This window comes from Bufo bufo, chromosome 1 (genome assembly GCF_905171765.1).
Source record: "Bufo bufo chromosome 1, aBufBuf1.1, whole genome shotgun sequence".
Taxonomy (NCBI): Eukaryota; Metazoa; Chordata; class Amphibia; order Anura; family Bufonidae; genus Bufo; species Bufo bufo.
The window spans coordinates 434,979,344-434,995,960 of NC_053389.1; the positions used below are offsets into that span (position 1 = coordinate 434,979,344).

Sequence of the window (16,617 nt, forward strand, 5' to 3'; positions counted from 1 at the left end):
CTATAGTAGCTATGGGGGGTATAGGAGCTCCAGTGCAGAGTTTGGTTCCATTTTATTTATTTTTTTACATTTTTGTATTTTCTTCTGTTCTTACACTATGAGGTGGCATTTAACATTACATATTTTGTTGCTGATTTCTCCGGTAACTGGGGCTGACATAGTACAGGGAGAATACAGTCCCCAGAGAGGTTGTGCAAGGCTGTACAACCTCACTGCAGAGGTGATCTGCCAGTAGCTCCACATACTCCCAGCCCCCCCACGATCCTGATCTCTATGCACAGCACTCATTGAACGCTGTATAGATCTATTGGGAAGCCAAGGACAGTGAAAAATCATCCCTGCCTTCTCTACGGGGTTCCCCGCTCCTGCAGCTGTATGATTGGGCTGTCGGCAAGCGGTTATTCACAAAACTAGGAGTGATGGTGAGGAAACAAAAATATCAGTCACAGTGGTCCCTATGCAAGTGATCATCTGGGCACAACTCATGTGTCTGCATGATCGCCAGGCATGTATGACAGTGCGCGTTAACCCATTGGCTCCATAAACAACTTTTATTTTTTTTTCAATTTTGTTTTTTTCCTCCCTGCCTTCCTAGAATCATAACTTTTAGACTTTTCTGTTCACATAGCTGTATGTGGGCTTGTTTTTTGAGGGACAAGTGGTACCATTTAATGGCACTATTTAATATTCTAGATTTTGTATGTCAGTACGCTTACAGCAATAAAAAATGTATGTTATGTTTTGATACTCTCAAAAAATTAAAAAATTGTCAAAAGTATCTCATCTCTGTGAAGGCTTCACTACTGGTTTTGGCTCACAATAACTAATGGGAACAACTTATCAAATGACTGAAGTGTGAACTCAGCTTAAAAGGAGAGACAGAAGACTTGGTAAAGGTAATAACTGCTCTTACTAGGGAAACCCATTAAATACACGTACAAGATGAATAGCATTAACTAAGCTCATAATTACATAAAGATTGATCATTATATTACATTCATTTTAGAAAATAGAAAAACATTACCTCAACATTGATGGTTACATTCACATAACTTGATAAAGAAGGAACTCCCAAGTCGTACAACTTCACAGTCAGTGTAATGCGTCCAACCTGTGTTATATCAATGGCTTCTCGATCCAGCGGACCAAGGCTTGTGATAAGCCCTGTGGTGACATTAATGGTGAAATTCCCACTGAATTCACTGGGAAGGATCTCGTAATGGATCACGCTGTTATTGTTTCCTGGTTCATCAGCATCAGTCGCCTAAGAAGACCATAACTTATATGTATAAGCCCATAACAGAGAGTACATGTAACAGGGTGACTTTGAAGGTGCTCAGATGGTTTGTTACCTCAAGCTGGATCCTGACATCATCAACGTTCTCCTTTACAAAAATATTATATACTCCTATCGCAACTGGAATACAGTCATTTATATCTATTAACTCAATTTCAAGAAGAGTGGTCCCAGTGGCGTTCATTCCGTCCTGTGCTTTTAGGGTTGCATAATAAAAAGGGGTGCGCTCTCGATCTAGAAGATCTCCATTCACCACCGTGATTACTCCAGTAGATGAACTGACCTGAAACAAGTTCAGTCTGGAAAGAAATACATCAAGATTGGGAATTAACTTTATTTAGGACTTCCTAGTAACCAGAGTAGTGTACATTAGTCTTTCTGTTTATTAAAGAAGACCTATCAGCCGGGTCAGCCCTGCCTAGTATAGGTTGATCCTGCTGATTAAACCTGTCTTCTGAAAACTGGCTGCAGCATTCCAGAGATAAAAAGACTGTTATTATTTATGCAAATTAGGGCTTCCAAGCACTGAAGGGTGTGGCCAGCAATGGAAAGCAGAGGAGCTGCCCCTCTATGCACTGAAGCTATTCCTCAGGCCTCTTTCACACGAACGTGTGTCCCCCGTGGCCGCGCTGCAGACTGCAAATTGCAGTCCGCAATGCACGGGCACCGACCGCGGGGAAGCCGCCTGCGGACCGCAGACCCATTCACTTGAATGGGGTCTGCAATCCGTCCGTTCCGCAAAAAGATAGAACAAGTTCTATCTTTTTGCAAAACGAAAGAACGGAACCCCACAAAAGCACTCCGTAGTACTTCCGTTCCGTGGTTCCGTTCCGCACCGCATCTATGGATTTGCGGACCCATTCAAGTGAATGGGTCCGCATCCGTGATGCAGAATGCACATGGCCTGTGCCCCGTGTATTGCGGATCTGCCGTATGCGGGCCGCAATATGGCCACGGGGGACACACGGTCATGTGAAAGAGGCCTTACAGAATAAAAGTCTTATTTATCTGGAATGGCCCAACCAATTTTCACAAGACATGTCCATTTAATCAGCAGGATCTACGCAGCATGTCTAGTTGAATAAGGTTGATCATGCTGACAGGTGTTCCTACAAAAAAAAACAATTAAAGGGGAAACTCTAGTTGAAAAAACAAAACATATTTTTCCATGTAAATTCTCGCCTGTAAGGGCTCATGCACACGAACGTATTTTCTTTCTGCTTCTGTTCCGTTTTTTTTGCGGACCGTATGGGGAACCATTCACTTCAATGGTGCTGTAGAAAATACAGAAGTTACTCTGTGTGCATTCCGTTTCTGTTTGTCCACATGGACGTTCCGCAAAAAAGTAGTGCATGTCCTATTATTGTCTGCAAATCACGGTCCGAGGCCCCATTCAAGTCAATGGGTCTGCAAAAAATACGGAACGCACACTGAACACATCCGTATGTCATCCGCATTTCGCGGCTCCATACTGTAGAAATGCTATGCCCAGCCCATATTACTCATGTGTTTGGTGATTAATAAGTTACTGTTTCTGTATACGATCCGCAAAAAACGCATCAAATACGGAAACCATGCCGATATGTTTTGTGCAATAACGGAACGGAAGAGGACTTAAATCAGAGGAAAAAAAACTCAGATACGAAACAACGGATCCGTGAAAAACGGACCGCAAAACAATGGTCGAGTGCATGAGCCCTAGGAGTGATCTCTCTTGTCACTGTAGCACCTTGTAGACTTCTAAGCAATAAAATATCAGAACCTGAATTCAACAAACCGCAAGATACTCTGACATGCTCTTTCTGGGCTTACTAGTCCAGTGGGCGGTCCTATCAGTGATAGACAGCCTTCCCTCTATAAGTGTGTATACAGAGATAGCTGTCAATTACTGATAGGACCTAAACATATAAAGAGCAGGGATATAAAGGAATAAATGACAAGTTATACTGCATCGTTTCACATAAAACTGTATATCAGTCTGCTCAGCTCCTCCTGCTCTATAACATGCAACAATGTGACAGGTACACTTCAATATACATATATGGTACTTACATGGAATCTGGCAATAAAGAGTAAGTAATTCTTCCATAATCTCCAGAGTCAGGGTCAGTAGCCTAAAAAATAAAAGCATATAGGTAATCATATAGACTAGTGTCACCGTAATTTAGTTAAGTCATTTTATATTATCTATATGAAGTGTTTTCTTGTTTCTTCAAGTAAAAATTATTTAGTTGTTTATACCATTTTCAATATACTTACTGTATCAGTTTCCCATGGTTTTGAAACTCTCTGCTTGCATTTTTTGAGCAGGAAGTTTTATCACTTACTTTCAGATTATACAAATCTGTCCTGGTCATATGATGATTACACAGGTTATTGCTTGTCACATTTTTAGTATGTGCATCAGCGCTCTCACTTGTAATGTGCCAGGTAGCTGTATGTCCATCACATAACCAGGACAGATAATTATCCACTGGACGTGCACAGTGAAGATTAGAGATGAGCGAATCGAATCAGACGAAGTGGAATTCCAAATTTCAGTAACGAATCATAATTTTTCCTAAAATGTTGGCTACACGTGTGAGGACATGGGGCAAGGAACTCTGGGAAGGCGGGCTGACCCATAATGCCATGCATGAAGCCAATCAGCAGACAGCCAGACCTGTGATGTCACAGCCCTATAAATATGGCGGAGTCAGACATTTTCAAGCGTTTTGAGTGCAGGGACAGACGTGAGAAGGTGCTAGGGACAGCAATTGGAAAAACCTGATTGTGAAAAAAAAACTGAAAAAACTATTTAGAAGTGCAGGGAAAGGATAGGGAGGAATTATTTCACAGCATCTTAGTGCAGGGAGAGAAGTCAGAAGGTGGTAGTGACAGTGCTAGAAAAGCAATTTACAAGTGCAGGGAAAGGATAGGGAGGAATCATTTCACAGCATCTTAGTGCAGGGAGAGAAGTCAGAAAGCGCTAAGAACAGTGCTAGAAAAGCAATTTACAAGTGCAGGAAAAGATTATTTGGGGATCCAAATAGCCATTATACAGCTCTGTCATTCCAGCAATTTGTTCTTGGGGTGCAAGTGCTATGTTGAAAAGCCTTTAGTGGCTTATATCTTTTTAAACAAAAAAATTTAAATACGCAGTTCACTTCTGCAGTTATATGTGTTGAAAGCACACAAAAAGATAAAAAATATACGCACTTCACTGGTGCAATTATTTGTGGCAAAATCGTTCAGTGGCCTATTTCATTATAGAAAGCAAAAAATATACACACTTCACTGGTGCAGTTATTTGTGGCAAAAGGGTTTAGTGGCCTATTTCATTATAGAAAGCAAAAAATATACACACTTCACTGGTGCACTTATTTGTGGCAAAAGGGTTTAGTGGCCTATTTCAGTACAGAAAGAAAAATATATATACACTTCACTGGTGCATTTATTTCTGCTGAAAGCGTTTACTGGCCTATTTCAGTACAAAAAGAAAAATATATTCTCAGTTCACGTCGGCGGTTATATGCGTTGAAAGCGTACAGAAAGAAAAAAAAAACGCACTTCACTGGTGTAGTTATTTGTGGCAAAAGCGTTTAGTGGCCTATTTCAGTACGGAAAGAAAAATATATACGCACTTCACTGGTGCACTTATTTGTGGCAAAAGCGTTTAGTGGCCTATTTCAGTACAGAAAGAAATATATATACACACTTCACTGGTGCATTTATTTCTGCTGAAAGTGTTAACTGACCTATTTTAGTACAAAAATAAAAATATATTCTCAGTTCACGTCAGCGGTTATATGTGTTAAAGCATGGCTGGGAGTCAGCAGGGTGGCAGCAGTGGGCAGTCGGGAGCCAAACGTGCCCGGGGTAGAGCACCTGCTTCGCAGCAGCCTACATAACCGGTTAGTAGTGGTGCAGGAGTTCACGGAAGTAGAGGCTGCGGTTATAGGTGTTATTTTGTATTTCAGTACAAAAAGAAAAATACACTCTCAGTTCATGTCGACGGCGGTTATATGTCTTGAAAGCGTTTAGTGGCCTATTTCAGTACAAACAGAAAAATACATTCAAGGTTCACGTCGGCGGCGGTTATATGTGTTGAAAGCATTTAGTGGCCTATTTCAGTACAAAAAGAAAAATACATTCTCAGTTCACGTCGGCGGTGGTTATATGTCTTGAAAGCGTTTAGTGGCCTATTTCAGCACAAAAAGAAAAATACATTCTCAGTTCACGGCGGCGGCGGTTATGTCTTGAAAGCGCTTAGTGGCCTATTTCAGTACAAAAAGGCAAATACATTCTCAGTTCACGTCGGCAGCAGTTATATGTGGTAAAATCTTTATTATTAAGTATTTCGGTCGAAAAACTAAATTTATTAAGCGGTCAGCGCTGAGGTTATATGTGGTAATATCTCCATGATGTCTCCATGATAAATCTGCAGCGTGGGGGTCCCGTGTGGCTTCTACACACTTTCAAAATAATCCTTCAGTGGGGCAAATAGATGCCGGATGACCGGGGCGCTCCATGACCTTCCCAGGAGCTGCTGTCGGGAGCAGCAGTTCATTTCTGAGACATCCGTATAGTGCGGGGGGAATCCAAAGACTCTCCATCTCCGTGCTCCGTTATATGTGGTAAAATCTTTATTGACGTATTTCGGTTGAAGTTATATGTGGTCAAATATTTTGGGACGTATTTCGGTCGAAAAACTAATTTTATTCAGCGTTCAGCGCAGCAGTTATATGCGGTAAAATCTTTATTGATGAATTTCGGTCGAAAAACAAATTGTATTCAGCATTCAGCGCTGCAGTTATATGCGGCAAAATCTTTATTGACGTATTTCGGTCGAAAAACAAATTTTATTCAGCGTTCAGCACTGCAGCCTGCAGTTATATGCGGTAAAATCTTTATTGAAGTATTGTGGTCGAAAAACTAATTTTATTCAGCGTTCAGTGCTGCAGTTATATGCGGTAAAATCTTTATTGACGTATTTCGGTCGAAAAACTAAATTTATTCAGCGGTTAGCGCTGTGGTTATATGCAGTAAACTCTTTAGTGACGTATCTTGATGAACTTCACGACTCTTCCGGGCTCAAAGCTATCTTGACGCTTTGTTTTCTCATTGTCTGTAGCTACTAGAGGCCTGTTCATGCCAGGCAGGTTCCCACAGAAGTATCTGGGTCGATGAGCAACCGATACCGCACTTGCATCAATCTTGACAGTATTCGTCTCCAGGAGGAGAGAAGTTGTTTTTTGGAATGCCTTCTCCATCGCAACCACATCGTTGAATAAACAGAAGACTGGTGGATTCTCTCCTGTCTTAGGCAACACTTAATTTTTATCATTAAATTTATTAAATATTGAATATTAAATTGAACCAAAACTTGATTAAAATTATATGAAAGTAAACTTAAATTCGCCAATATATTATCCCAATCTTCGAGGGAAATTCACGGACAATCAATTTGCCAAGCCTTTTGTGCCGGAGAACGTGTATTATTAAATCATGTTTTAAGCAACACTTTATAAAGTTGAGAAATTTTAACCTTCTGTTCTGTTCCATATTCCCTATAAATAAATAGATGATGCGGCCACTCTGGCCTCCTCATGCTGCTGCCACCTCCACACTATGTCACCTTGCCACACTGTGGCCTCCTCATGTTGCCGCCACCACACTATGTCACCTTGCGACTCTTTGGCCTCCTGATGCTGCCGTCACCTCCACACTATGTCACCTTGCCACTCTGTAGTCTCCTGATGCTGCCGCCACCTCCAGACTCTGTCATTGTGCCACTCGTTGGCCTCCTCCTACTGTTGCCACCTCCAGACTCTGTCATTGTGCCACTCGGTGGCCTCCTACTGATGCTGCTGCCGCCACCTCCAGACTGTCATTGTGCCACTTTGTGGCCTTCTCATGCTGTGGCCTCTTCATGCTGCTGCCACCTCCACACTATGTCACCTTGCCACTCTGTGGTCTCCTAATGCTGCCGCCACCTCCAGACTTTGTAATTGTGCCATTTGGTGGCCTTCTCCTGATGCTGCTACTGCTGCTGTCACCACTTCCAGACTCTGTCATTGTGCCACTCTGTGGTTTCCTCATGCTGTTCCCACCCTCCCCACTTCATGACTGGGCCACATTTTTGCCTTTCGGCCTGGCTGACATCATCATTTTTTGACCCGTTTTCTGATCTTTCAGAAGGAAGGAAAAATGAGACCCACAACAGATCCTGTCTGTGTAGCAGCTGTAAGGCCTGTATGGTCCCATCAAAATTGGCTTATGATTTTGGTAGCCAAAAGCAGGAGTGGGTACAAAACACAGAAGACATGCAAATATTCCATTCACATGTCAGCTCTGTTTTGGATCCACTCTGTCCACTCGGTGGCCTCCTCATACTGCTGCCACCTCCACACTCTGTCATTGTGCCACTCGGTGGCCTTCTTCTGATGCTGCTACTGCTGCTGCCGCCACCTCCAGACTCTGACATTGTGCCACTCGGTGGCCTCCTCATACTGCTGCCACCTCCAGACTCGGTCATTGTGCCACTCTGTGGTCTCCTCATGCTGCCACCACCTCCAAACTCTATCATTGTACCACTATGTGGCCTCCTCATGCTGCCGCAACCTCCAGACCCTGTCATTGGGCCCCTCTGTGGTTTCCTCATGCTGTTCCCACCCTCCCTACTTCATGACTGGGCCACTATATTGCCTTTCGGCCTGGCTGACATCACCATTTATTTGACCCTTCTTCTGATCTGTCAGAAGGAAGGAAAAATGAGATGCACAACGGATCCTGTCTGTGTAGCAGCTGTAAGGCCTGTATGGTCCCATCAGAATTGGCTTAAGATTTGGTAGCCAAAAGCAGGAGTGGGTACAAAACACAAAAGACATGCAAATATTCAATTCACGTGTCATCTCTGTTTTAGATCCACTCCTGTTTTTTTTTGCATTAGCAATACTGATGGATAAAATGCTGGCCGAGTGAAGGTGTATGCTCCACAGACAGGATCCGTTTTTTGTGGGTTATTGTTCTGATGGATCAGAGGAAGGGCAAATTAATCAGTGACGTAAACACAAACTTACTGCTGACACCCCCTCCACTCTGTCGGGGGGCTCTACTTGTATAAGTGTTTAATAGAACAGGTTCTGATAACATCTATGTGGAATCAGCTGGTGACAGTGTAAAAGGAGTGCACTTCTTCTTGGCGCTAACATCGACCTGTAAGGTTGAGTTTATACTTGATTTATTTGGTCAGTTTTGGCCCCATGACTGCCCAAATAAGTGAAGTGTGCAGTGATTCTAAGAGTGACGCCTGTCACCTGCGTGTCATACTGACTCACAGTATTATTTCACTACCAAACCAGACTCCCTATGCGTGTTACTGAAAGGCGCAGTGTTCTACACCACTATAAAGGCTCTCAGCAGCCAGGAAATAGCAGTTTTTTAACTTAATTTGCCACGAATATATTCGGATCGAACCAAATTTTTGGGGAAAAATTCGCTCATCTCTAGTGTAGATTCCTGAATGACAGCAAGCAGAATTCTTGAAAGTCATTAGGGTATAGTCACACAGCACGCCCATGCAGTGGCTGAGAAGCAGGTATAGTGCAGCGAGTAACTTTGCAAACTGATTGCTTTTTCACAATGCATAGTTAATGGCGATTATTAACGCCCTTTGTTAACAATGCGAGAAAAAGCATTCAGTTTGTAATGAGTTGCTAAAATACCGGCAGCAGCATGTTATAGCTCTTGCCATTTTTTAGGTGTTTTCACTTTCTCTATAGGAAGAACTGTCAATAATGCAATTGGTTAGACATACTCAGGGACAATTATTAAGACTTTTACGGCACTATTGTGGTATATGTGCACCATAATTTGCAATTTTTCACTTCTTTTGTCAAATCTATACCTATCGCTGGCATAGATTTTAATTTCAGGCCACAGACTGCCTAGAATTGTTCCAAATTTATTAAGAGGCCTGTGTCTTTATAATAAGACTGGCCTTTGCAACACTGTTCTTAGTATCTGCCCCACTGTTTGCAAAAAACGCCTGAATAACCTCCACAAAAACAGCATAAAAAATGCATGCGCCTTATTCTGCCCTTTTCACAGCTGAAAAAAAAACATGTAGTGCAAATTCATGTGTGTAAGAACCCTTAAAGGGGTTCTCCATAAATGTATCAAGATAGTCTGCGGCAACCCATCTTTGAATGTGACTAGCATGGGTTGCCTTCCCTTCTACAGCTGCTTAGGAGGTTGAGGGGTCGGGGCCTTATGACACTGCACGCCGGTGCTGAAGTTACTGCACAGTGATAAGATGTGCTGTCAGGTTGCTCAGCCTGCCAGCATATCTCACGTACTATCGCTCCAGTACTACCTATTGGAACTTTGTTCTACAATGATAGCGATGATGTAATCCTGCTCCCCGTTCATACCAACCATAATTATTCTCTATTGTGGAACAGAGTTCCTGGCCCTGCTCTACAATAGGTAATACTGGAGCAATCTTACATGAGATATGTTGGGAGGCTGGGCTGAGCAACCTGACAGCACAACTCATCACTGTGCAGTGATTAAAGTGCCAGTGTGCAGTGTAGCAAGGCTGTAGAAGTGAAGACAACCCTTCCTAGTCACATTCTAGGACAGGTTGCCAGAGGACATTTTGATACACTCCCAGAGGACCCCCTTTAATATTTTTTTTTTTTAGGATAGAGAGTGTTTAGGACTGGAAAAACTGTTAAAATTACAGAATAAGCACTTTTTTTTGGGGGGGGGGGGGGGGGGGGCTCAGCTACATATGTTTTTGCAGCATTTTTGTGGTGCTTTTTGAATCAACATTTTCTTTATGATGCTTTTCTCTTATAGAAAAAGCAATGTCAAGACTCCTGAAACAGATACCATGGGCTGCAGTACAGCGTGCTGTGTTTTTTAAAAGAAGCCAGAAAGACAAAAAAAACACCACCTAAGTTACAAAACTGGCAGTTGCAAAAAAACATTGTGTGGCCTCCATTTAATATGTTCTCAGCCTGGTAACGAACATTAAAATAAAACAAAAAACAAACTTTATTGCGGATTCAATACTAAAATCTGGGATAATACAGTCCACCTAAAGCGTCAAATGCAGGCTAGGGTGCAATAGTTAATTAGAGGTATGTCTATAAATATTCCCCTCAATCCTATTGCTCCCCATAAGGAGTAAGGATACACTAAGGCCCCTTTCACACGGGCGTTGCGGGAAAATGTGCGGGTGTTTTGCGGGAACATGCGCGATTTTTCCGCACGAGTGCAAAACATTGAACATTGTAATGCGTTTTGCACTCGGGTGAGAAAAATCAGCATGTTTGGTACCCAAACCCGAACTTCTTCACAGAAGTTCGGGCTTGCGATCGGTGTTTTGTAGATTGTATTATTTTCCCTTATAACATGGTTATAAGGGAAAATAATAGCATTCTGAATACAGAATGCATAGTAAAATAGCGCTGGAGGGGTTAAAATAAATAAATAAATAATTTAACTCACCTTAATCCACTTGATCGCGCAGCCCGGCATCTCCTTCTGTCTTTATCTTAGCTGTGTGCAGGAACAGGACCTGTGGTGACGTCACTCAGGTCATCACATGGTCCATCACATGATCTTTTACCATGGTGATGGATCGTGTGATGGACCATGTGATGACCAGAGTGACGTCACCACAGGTCCTGTTCCTGCACACAGCTTAGATGAAGACAGAAGGAGATGCCGGGCTACGCGATCAAGTGGATTAAGGTGAGTTAAATTATTTTTTTTAACCCCTCCAGCGCTATTTTACTATGCATTCTGTATTCAGAATGCTATTATTTTCCCTTATAACCATGTTATAAGGGAAAATAATAATGATCGGGTCTCCATCCCGATCGTCTCCTAGCAACCGTGTGTGAAAATCGCACCGCATCCGCACTTGCTTGCGGATGCTTGCGATTTTTTTACGCAACCCCATTCACTTCTATGGGGCCTGCGTTGCGTGAAAAACGCAGAATTCAGAGCATGCTGCGATTTTCACGCAACGCACAAGTGATGCGTGAAAATCACCGCTCATGTGAACAGCCCCATAGCAATGAATGGGTCGGGATTCAGTGCGGTTGCAATGCGTTCAACTCACGCATCGCATCCGCGCGGAATACTCGCCCGTGTGAAAGGGGCCTAACAGTGTGTCAGCCAGGTAGTTTTCCACAATGGTATACACCTCAGCTAAGCAGCATTCACAACCAGCCGTGCTAGCAAGCAGCCCAGTCTATACCAGTGATGTTTTAGGCAGCAATTCTGGGGGAGCAATGGGATTGAGGGGAATATTTATAGACATACCTCTGATTAACTATTGCACCCTAGCCTGCATTTGACGCTTTAAGTGGGCTGTACTGCCCCAGATTTTAGTATTGAATCCGCAATAAAGTTAGTTTTTGTTTAATTTTAACGTTCGTTACCAGGCTGATAAATTATGACAATTGTGAACGTCTACTTTTCACACTGATTTATCCTCCATTTAATATGTCCCATAGGCCTTCAGCTATCGTCTGAAGATGGGATGTTTACTGTAAAAAAATTCAAGTGCACTAAAAACTCAAAAGTGCGGCAAAACACCAGCAAAAACCTGTGTCAAAGCACTCTATAGCACTGGAAAAAAAATCCAGTATGTAAGGAAGATTTCAACCGTAGTGTTTGTTTCAGAATTTCACCTGCTGAATCTGCACTAAAATTCAGCAACAAAGTACATTACAATGTTAGTAACTGGGGATAAAAACCCCATTTATTCACAGTGTAAATACATTTTGATATGGATTTACATGCGGTTTTACCGACTGAAAAATGACTTGATGTTGTACTCCATAAATGAAGAGGCAGCTTGTAATTTACTTACTGTAATTGTCCCAAGGATGGCGCCATTAGGACTGTGCTCATCAATTGCAAGTTTATATGTTGCTTGAGCAAACTCTGGAGCATGATCATTTATGTCTATTATATTAATAGTCACAAAGGCAACCGAACAACAGTCAATTCCTAAGCCTGTGTCATTGGCCACCACCTATGTATGAGAAAGCAAAAATGTCAAAGTTGTAAATGACAAAGCTTAAGATGAATATATGTCAGAAATGCACATCTGGTGGAAAATCACATGGAGAATGCCTATTTTAGATCTCTGTTGACTGACACCCCACTATGTGTCAAACACTCCCAAGAATGTAAAGTGTGACCCCCAAGATTTCTGGTGAACTTATTTTTTTTTTATTAAGCGACAGAAATTTTAGTAACAACATTTGTAATTAAAATTGTTGAGCTCCACCTCCACTGCCATTTTATCTGACTTCTATGTAGGAAAGGCTGAAACTGGTGCTTCATAAATATGACGCTTATTCTGAACACCATATTTATCAATATATTTACACGAATTGGCAAACTGATAAATATCCTACCTCCCTTCACACGGTATACTATAAAACAGGATGCCTGCTGCAACCAAAAGGGGGAGCTCAGTGCATTTAAAGGTATATAGTTATAATTGAAATGAAAGGAAGAAGAGGAAATCTGTTTGCACTGAGCTCCGCCTTGTGGCAGCTGGCAGGAAATGCTGTGAATCACTTCCCGGAATAGGAGTCCGGCACTGGGTCCAATCCTTCTGGGTGCCATAGCAGTTGCCGGGTCTGCCTCCATGGTAGTAAGCTACTCCCCGATGCAAAGTGAAAGGGGTATGAACAGGGGTGCACCACCAATGAGGCCAGGTGAGGCGATCGCCTCAGGCAGCGCCAGGTAGGGGCAAGAGGGGGGGCAGCCGAAGGGCCATGAGCTAAAGGGAAGGGGTTAGGTTAAGAAATGGGCATTGGGAAGAGGGGGCACTATTTAAATTTTTGCCTTAGGCAGCAGAAAGGCTAGGTGCACCCCTGGGTATGAACAATTGTTATTACGCTTGTTTGTTCCCCATTCACTTTGCATATTGTCGGCAGCACATCCCTTGTTTACACAGGGCAATGTGCTGCGTACAAACAACAATTTTAGGTGCCATATAAAAGATGTGACTACCCGATAAACAAGCATTTTGCTTGTTTGTGGAGTAATTGATGACACCTTTACATGAGCCAATTATCATGACTGAGCATTCATACTAAGTATTCACTTATGGAAATTGGCCCTCGGTTAGCATAAAAAAGCCCTCATATTGCTTGAGAGATGGCATTGGAAGTCAATTATATGCCATAAATGTCTGAAAGAAGTGGGTCCCAGAGGTGGGACCAGCACCTTTCTTCAGAATGAAACCCTGAAATGAACGGAATGCAAGCTGCACATGCACAGCCACACTCCATTCACTAATGGACTTCTGAAAACTGCCGAGTATTGTTTTGGCCATTTTTAGAAGTCTTATAGTGGTGAACAATGGGTGACTGCTTTTGTGCAGGTTGCTTTCCACTCACAGCTGTGGGACTTCTGAAAATAACTGACAGCGTCACACAGGCAATTTTAGGATGTCTCATAGCAGTGAATAGAGTGCTCTCTGTTCACTTCAGAGCCCCGTTCCTGAGATAGGAGCAGGTCCGAAAGATGAGACCTGCATAGGCTGCATCTGACAGTGATGGCATATCCTAGTGACATGCCATAAATGGGTAGATGGGGATACCATAGATGGGTATACCGCTTTCATTTTACATTTTTATTTATTTATTCATTCTTTATTTTTGTTTATCTTCAGAACAGAAGGCTTGGAGGGAGTGGAGGGGGTGGAGGGAGTGGAGCCTGGGACGTAAGTGGTTAGGGAGAAGGAATACTGATGGTAAGGGTGCTAGGGGTGGGGTTTAGGGCTTAAAAGCGGTAGCATGGGTGGGAAAAGGGGCCATTTTGTAGATAAAGCAGTGTGGCAGCAGCGCGTGTCTGAGTTGCTGCAGTACCTCTTGTGTCGTTGTTCGTGTCCCACAATGTCGGATGTGGATTTGATCCTGGCACAGCTCCGTGCGGCAGCGTAGAGTAGAGGATCGAGATGGCTGCAGGCTTCGGTTCAAGGCCTGCTTCTGGGGTCCGGGGATTCAGCGCCATCTGCCCTCCCCAACAACTGGCTGTGGAGGACCAGGCTTCCGGTGCGCCTTAGCCCTCAAGTGACCCCGAGAGTCCGGCGCCGGGTAAGGAGCTCTTCCGGGGACCCTCCGGCGCGTGCCGCAGTGAGTAGCAGGGCATCTAGGTGGGTGCGTGGCGGGAGGAATCCTATTACGAGGCGGGACCCTAGGAGGGGGCTGCGGGATGCCCCCTCCTCAGATGCAGGGGGCGGGGAGTCTGGACCTGGATAGGCGGGGGGGCCAGGCCATGGTCCCCTTGCCCAGTGGGGGAGAGATGCAGCAGGACGGCGGGGTCAACATGGCGGCCCTGTGCCTAGTGATTTACCCGGGAAGCGCGGTGCTGGCTCGGAGGCGGCTCCAATTAGAAGACGGGGGCGACATCTAATGGCGAGGCTAAGGAACTGCAGGCCTTGGCATTTCCAATCCTGTCAAGAGTGACCTCTGTTAGCGAGGCTGCAGAATTGCAGGCCTTGGTGTCTTCAATTGAGACAAGGGTGACATCCAGTGGCACAGCTGCAGAACTGCAGGCTTTGGAGTCAGTGGAAGCAAGAAGGGGCACAGGAGGTGCTGAAGACCGGAGGACAGACGGAAGAGAGTGCGTCGCCAGTTAAGTCTCAATTCCTCACGTTCCGGCTGGTGGAATCACAGCGTCCACACAGCCAGGTGAGTTATGCGGGGATTCCTTATTAGCGGTGGCTTGTAGTGGGGGGCTATCGGGGTCGGGGGGGTTCAGGGGTGTCTGTATCGGGAGGGCTGGCAGAGTTATTGGTGGGGTTGCGGAATTTGGTGAAGGGGTTGGTAGGTATCGGGTCTGTGACGGGGTCACCAGTGGCAGCGTGGGGCGTACAAGGAGTGGGGTTACCAAGTACAAGCGCGGCAGGGGGAGCAGGTGGAACAGGGGATAGGGACGTGGGTACTGTGGCTGAGGGGATGCTTGGGATAGCGCAGCATGGATCGGCAGATAAGGACGGGGATAGGGTGAGGGAAGGGACTAAAGAAGGGGATGGGGAGGATCCACGAGTGGATGACGTGGCTAAAGGGGAGGTTTATGTGTGTTTTGAGGATCCCCTGGGGGCCCACTTGAAGCACAAGGTTAGGGAAAGAATTTGGAAAGGGGAGTACGTGGACATATTTTCGCTACTCCCGCTTGAACGTTTTAATTTTGATCAGGATAGGCGGGATGATAGGAAGAAGGAGGAGGAGGACAAGCGGCGGTACAGTTTGATTCCGCGGACCTTCTCTAACTGGTTGCAGGCGTATGTGATCCTGGCCAGTGTTATTATGGAAAAAGCATTGGACAATTGTTTGCCGGCTTTCTGTTACCTAGACGCAATAGGGGAGGCGTACCGAGTGTATGGGGGACAGGGGTGGTTAATGTACGATGAGCAGTTTCGACAGCGAAAGGTGGTTCGGCCTAGTATGCGCTGGGACCATAAGGACATTGGTCTGTGGATGCGGGTGATGACTCCGGCCAGGGCAGGGCAGCCCTTTCCGGGGGGTGCCAGGGGTTCTGTGGGGTGCTGTATACTGTGGGGTGCTGTATATTGTGGAGTGCTATACTGCTCTACTGTATACTGTGGGGGGCTGCATACTGTGGGGGGCTGTATACCGTGGGGTTGCTGTATACTGTGGGGTGCTGTATTCTGTGGGGTGCTGAATACTGTATAGTTTGGGGTGCTGTATACCGTGAGGTGCTGTATACTGTGAGGTACTGTATATTATGGGGTGCTGTATATTGTGGAGTGCTATACTGCTCTACTGTATACTGTGGGGTGCTGTATACAGTGGGGGGCTGTATACTGTGGGGGGCTATACTGCTCTACTGTATACTGTGAGGTGCTGTATATTGTGAGGTGCTGTATATTGTGGGGTGCTGTATATTGTGGAGTGCTATACTGCTCTACTGTATACTGTGGGGTGCTGTATACGGTGGGGGGCTGTATACTGTGGGGGGCTATACTGCTCTACTGTATACTGTGAGGTGCTGTATACTGTATAGTATGGGGTGCTGTATACTGTAGGGTTCTGTATACTGTGGGGTGCTATACTACTCTACTATATACTGTGGGGTGATGTATACTGTATAGTATGGGGTGCTGTACACTATAGGGTGCTATACTGCATACTGTGGGGTGCTGTACACTATAGGGTGCTATACTGCATACTGTGGGGCGCTGTATACTATAGGGTTCTTTACTGCATACTGTGGGTTGCTGTATACTATAGGGTGCTATACTGCATAATGTGGGGTACTGTATACTATAGGGT

General features: G+C 44.5%; 1 protein-coding gene across 2 annotated transcripts in view; it reads right to left on the minus strand.

Annotated features, from left to right (window-relative positions):
- CDHR2 (cadherin related family member 2) overlaps window positions 1-16,617 on the minus strand; it is a 235,202-nt gene that overhangs the window by 83,503 nt on the left and 135,082 nt on the right. For both annotated transcript variants that reach the window (XM_040406756.1, XM_040406746.1), the window contains exons 14-17: window positions 12,171-12,335; window positions 3,350-3,411; window positions 1,353-1,596; window positions 1,025-1,264 (exon numbers count right to left, since the gene is read on the minus strand). In XM_040406756.1, coding sequence (XP_040262690.1) covers window positions 1,025-1,264; window positions 1,353-1,596; window positions 3,350-3,411; window positions 12,171-12,335 — 711 coding nt within the window. The remainder of the gene's footprint in view (window positions 1-1,024; window positions 1,265-1,352; window positions 1,597-3,349; window positions 3,412-12,170; window positions 12,336-16,617) is intronic.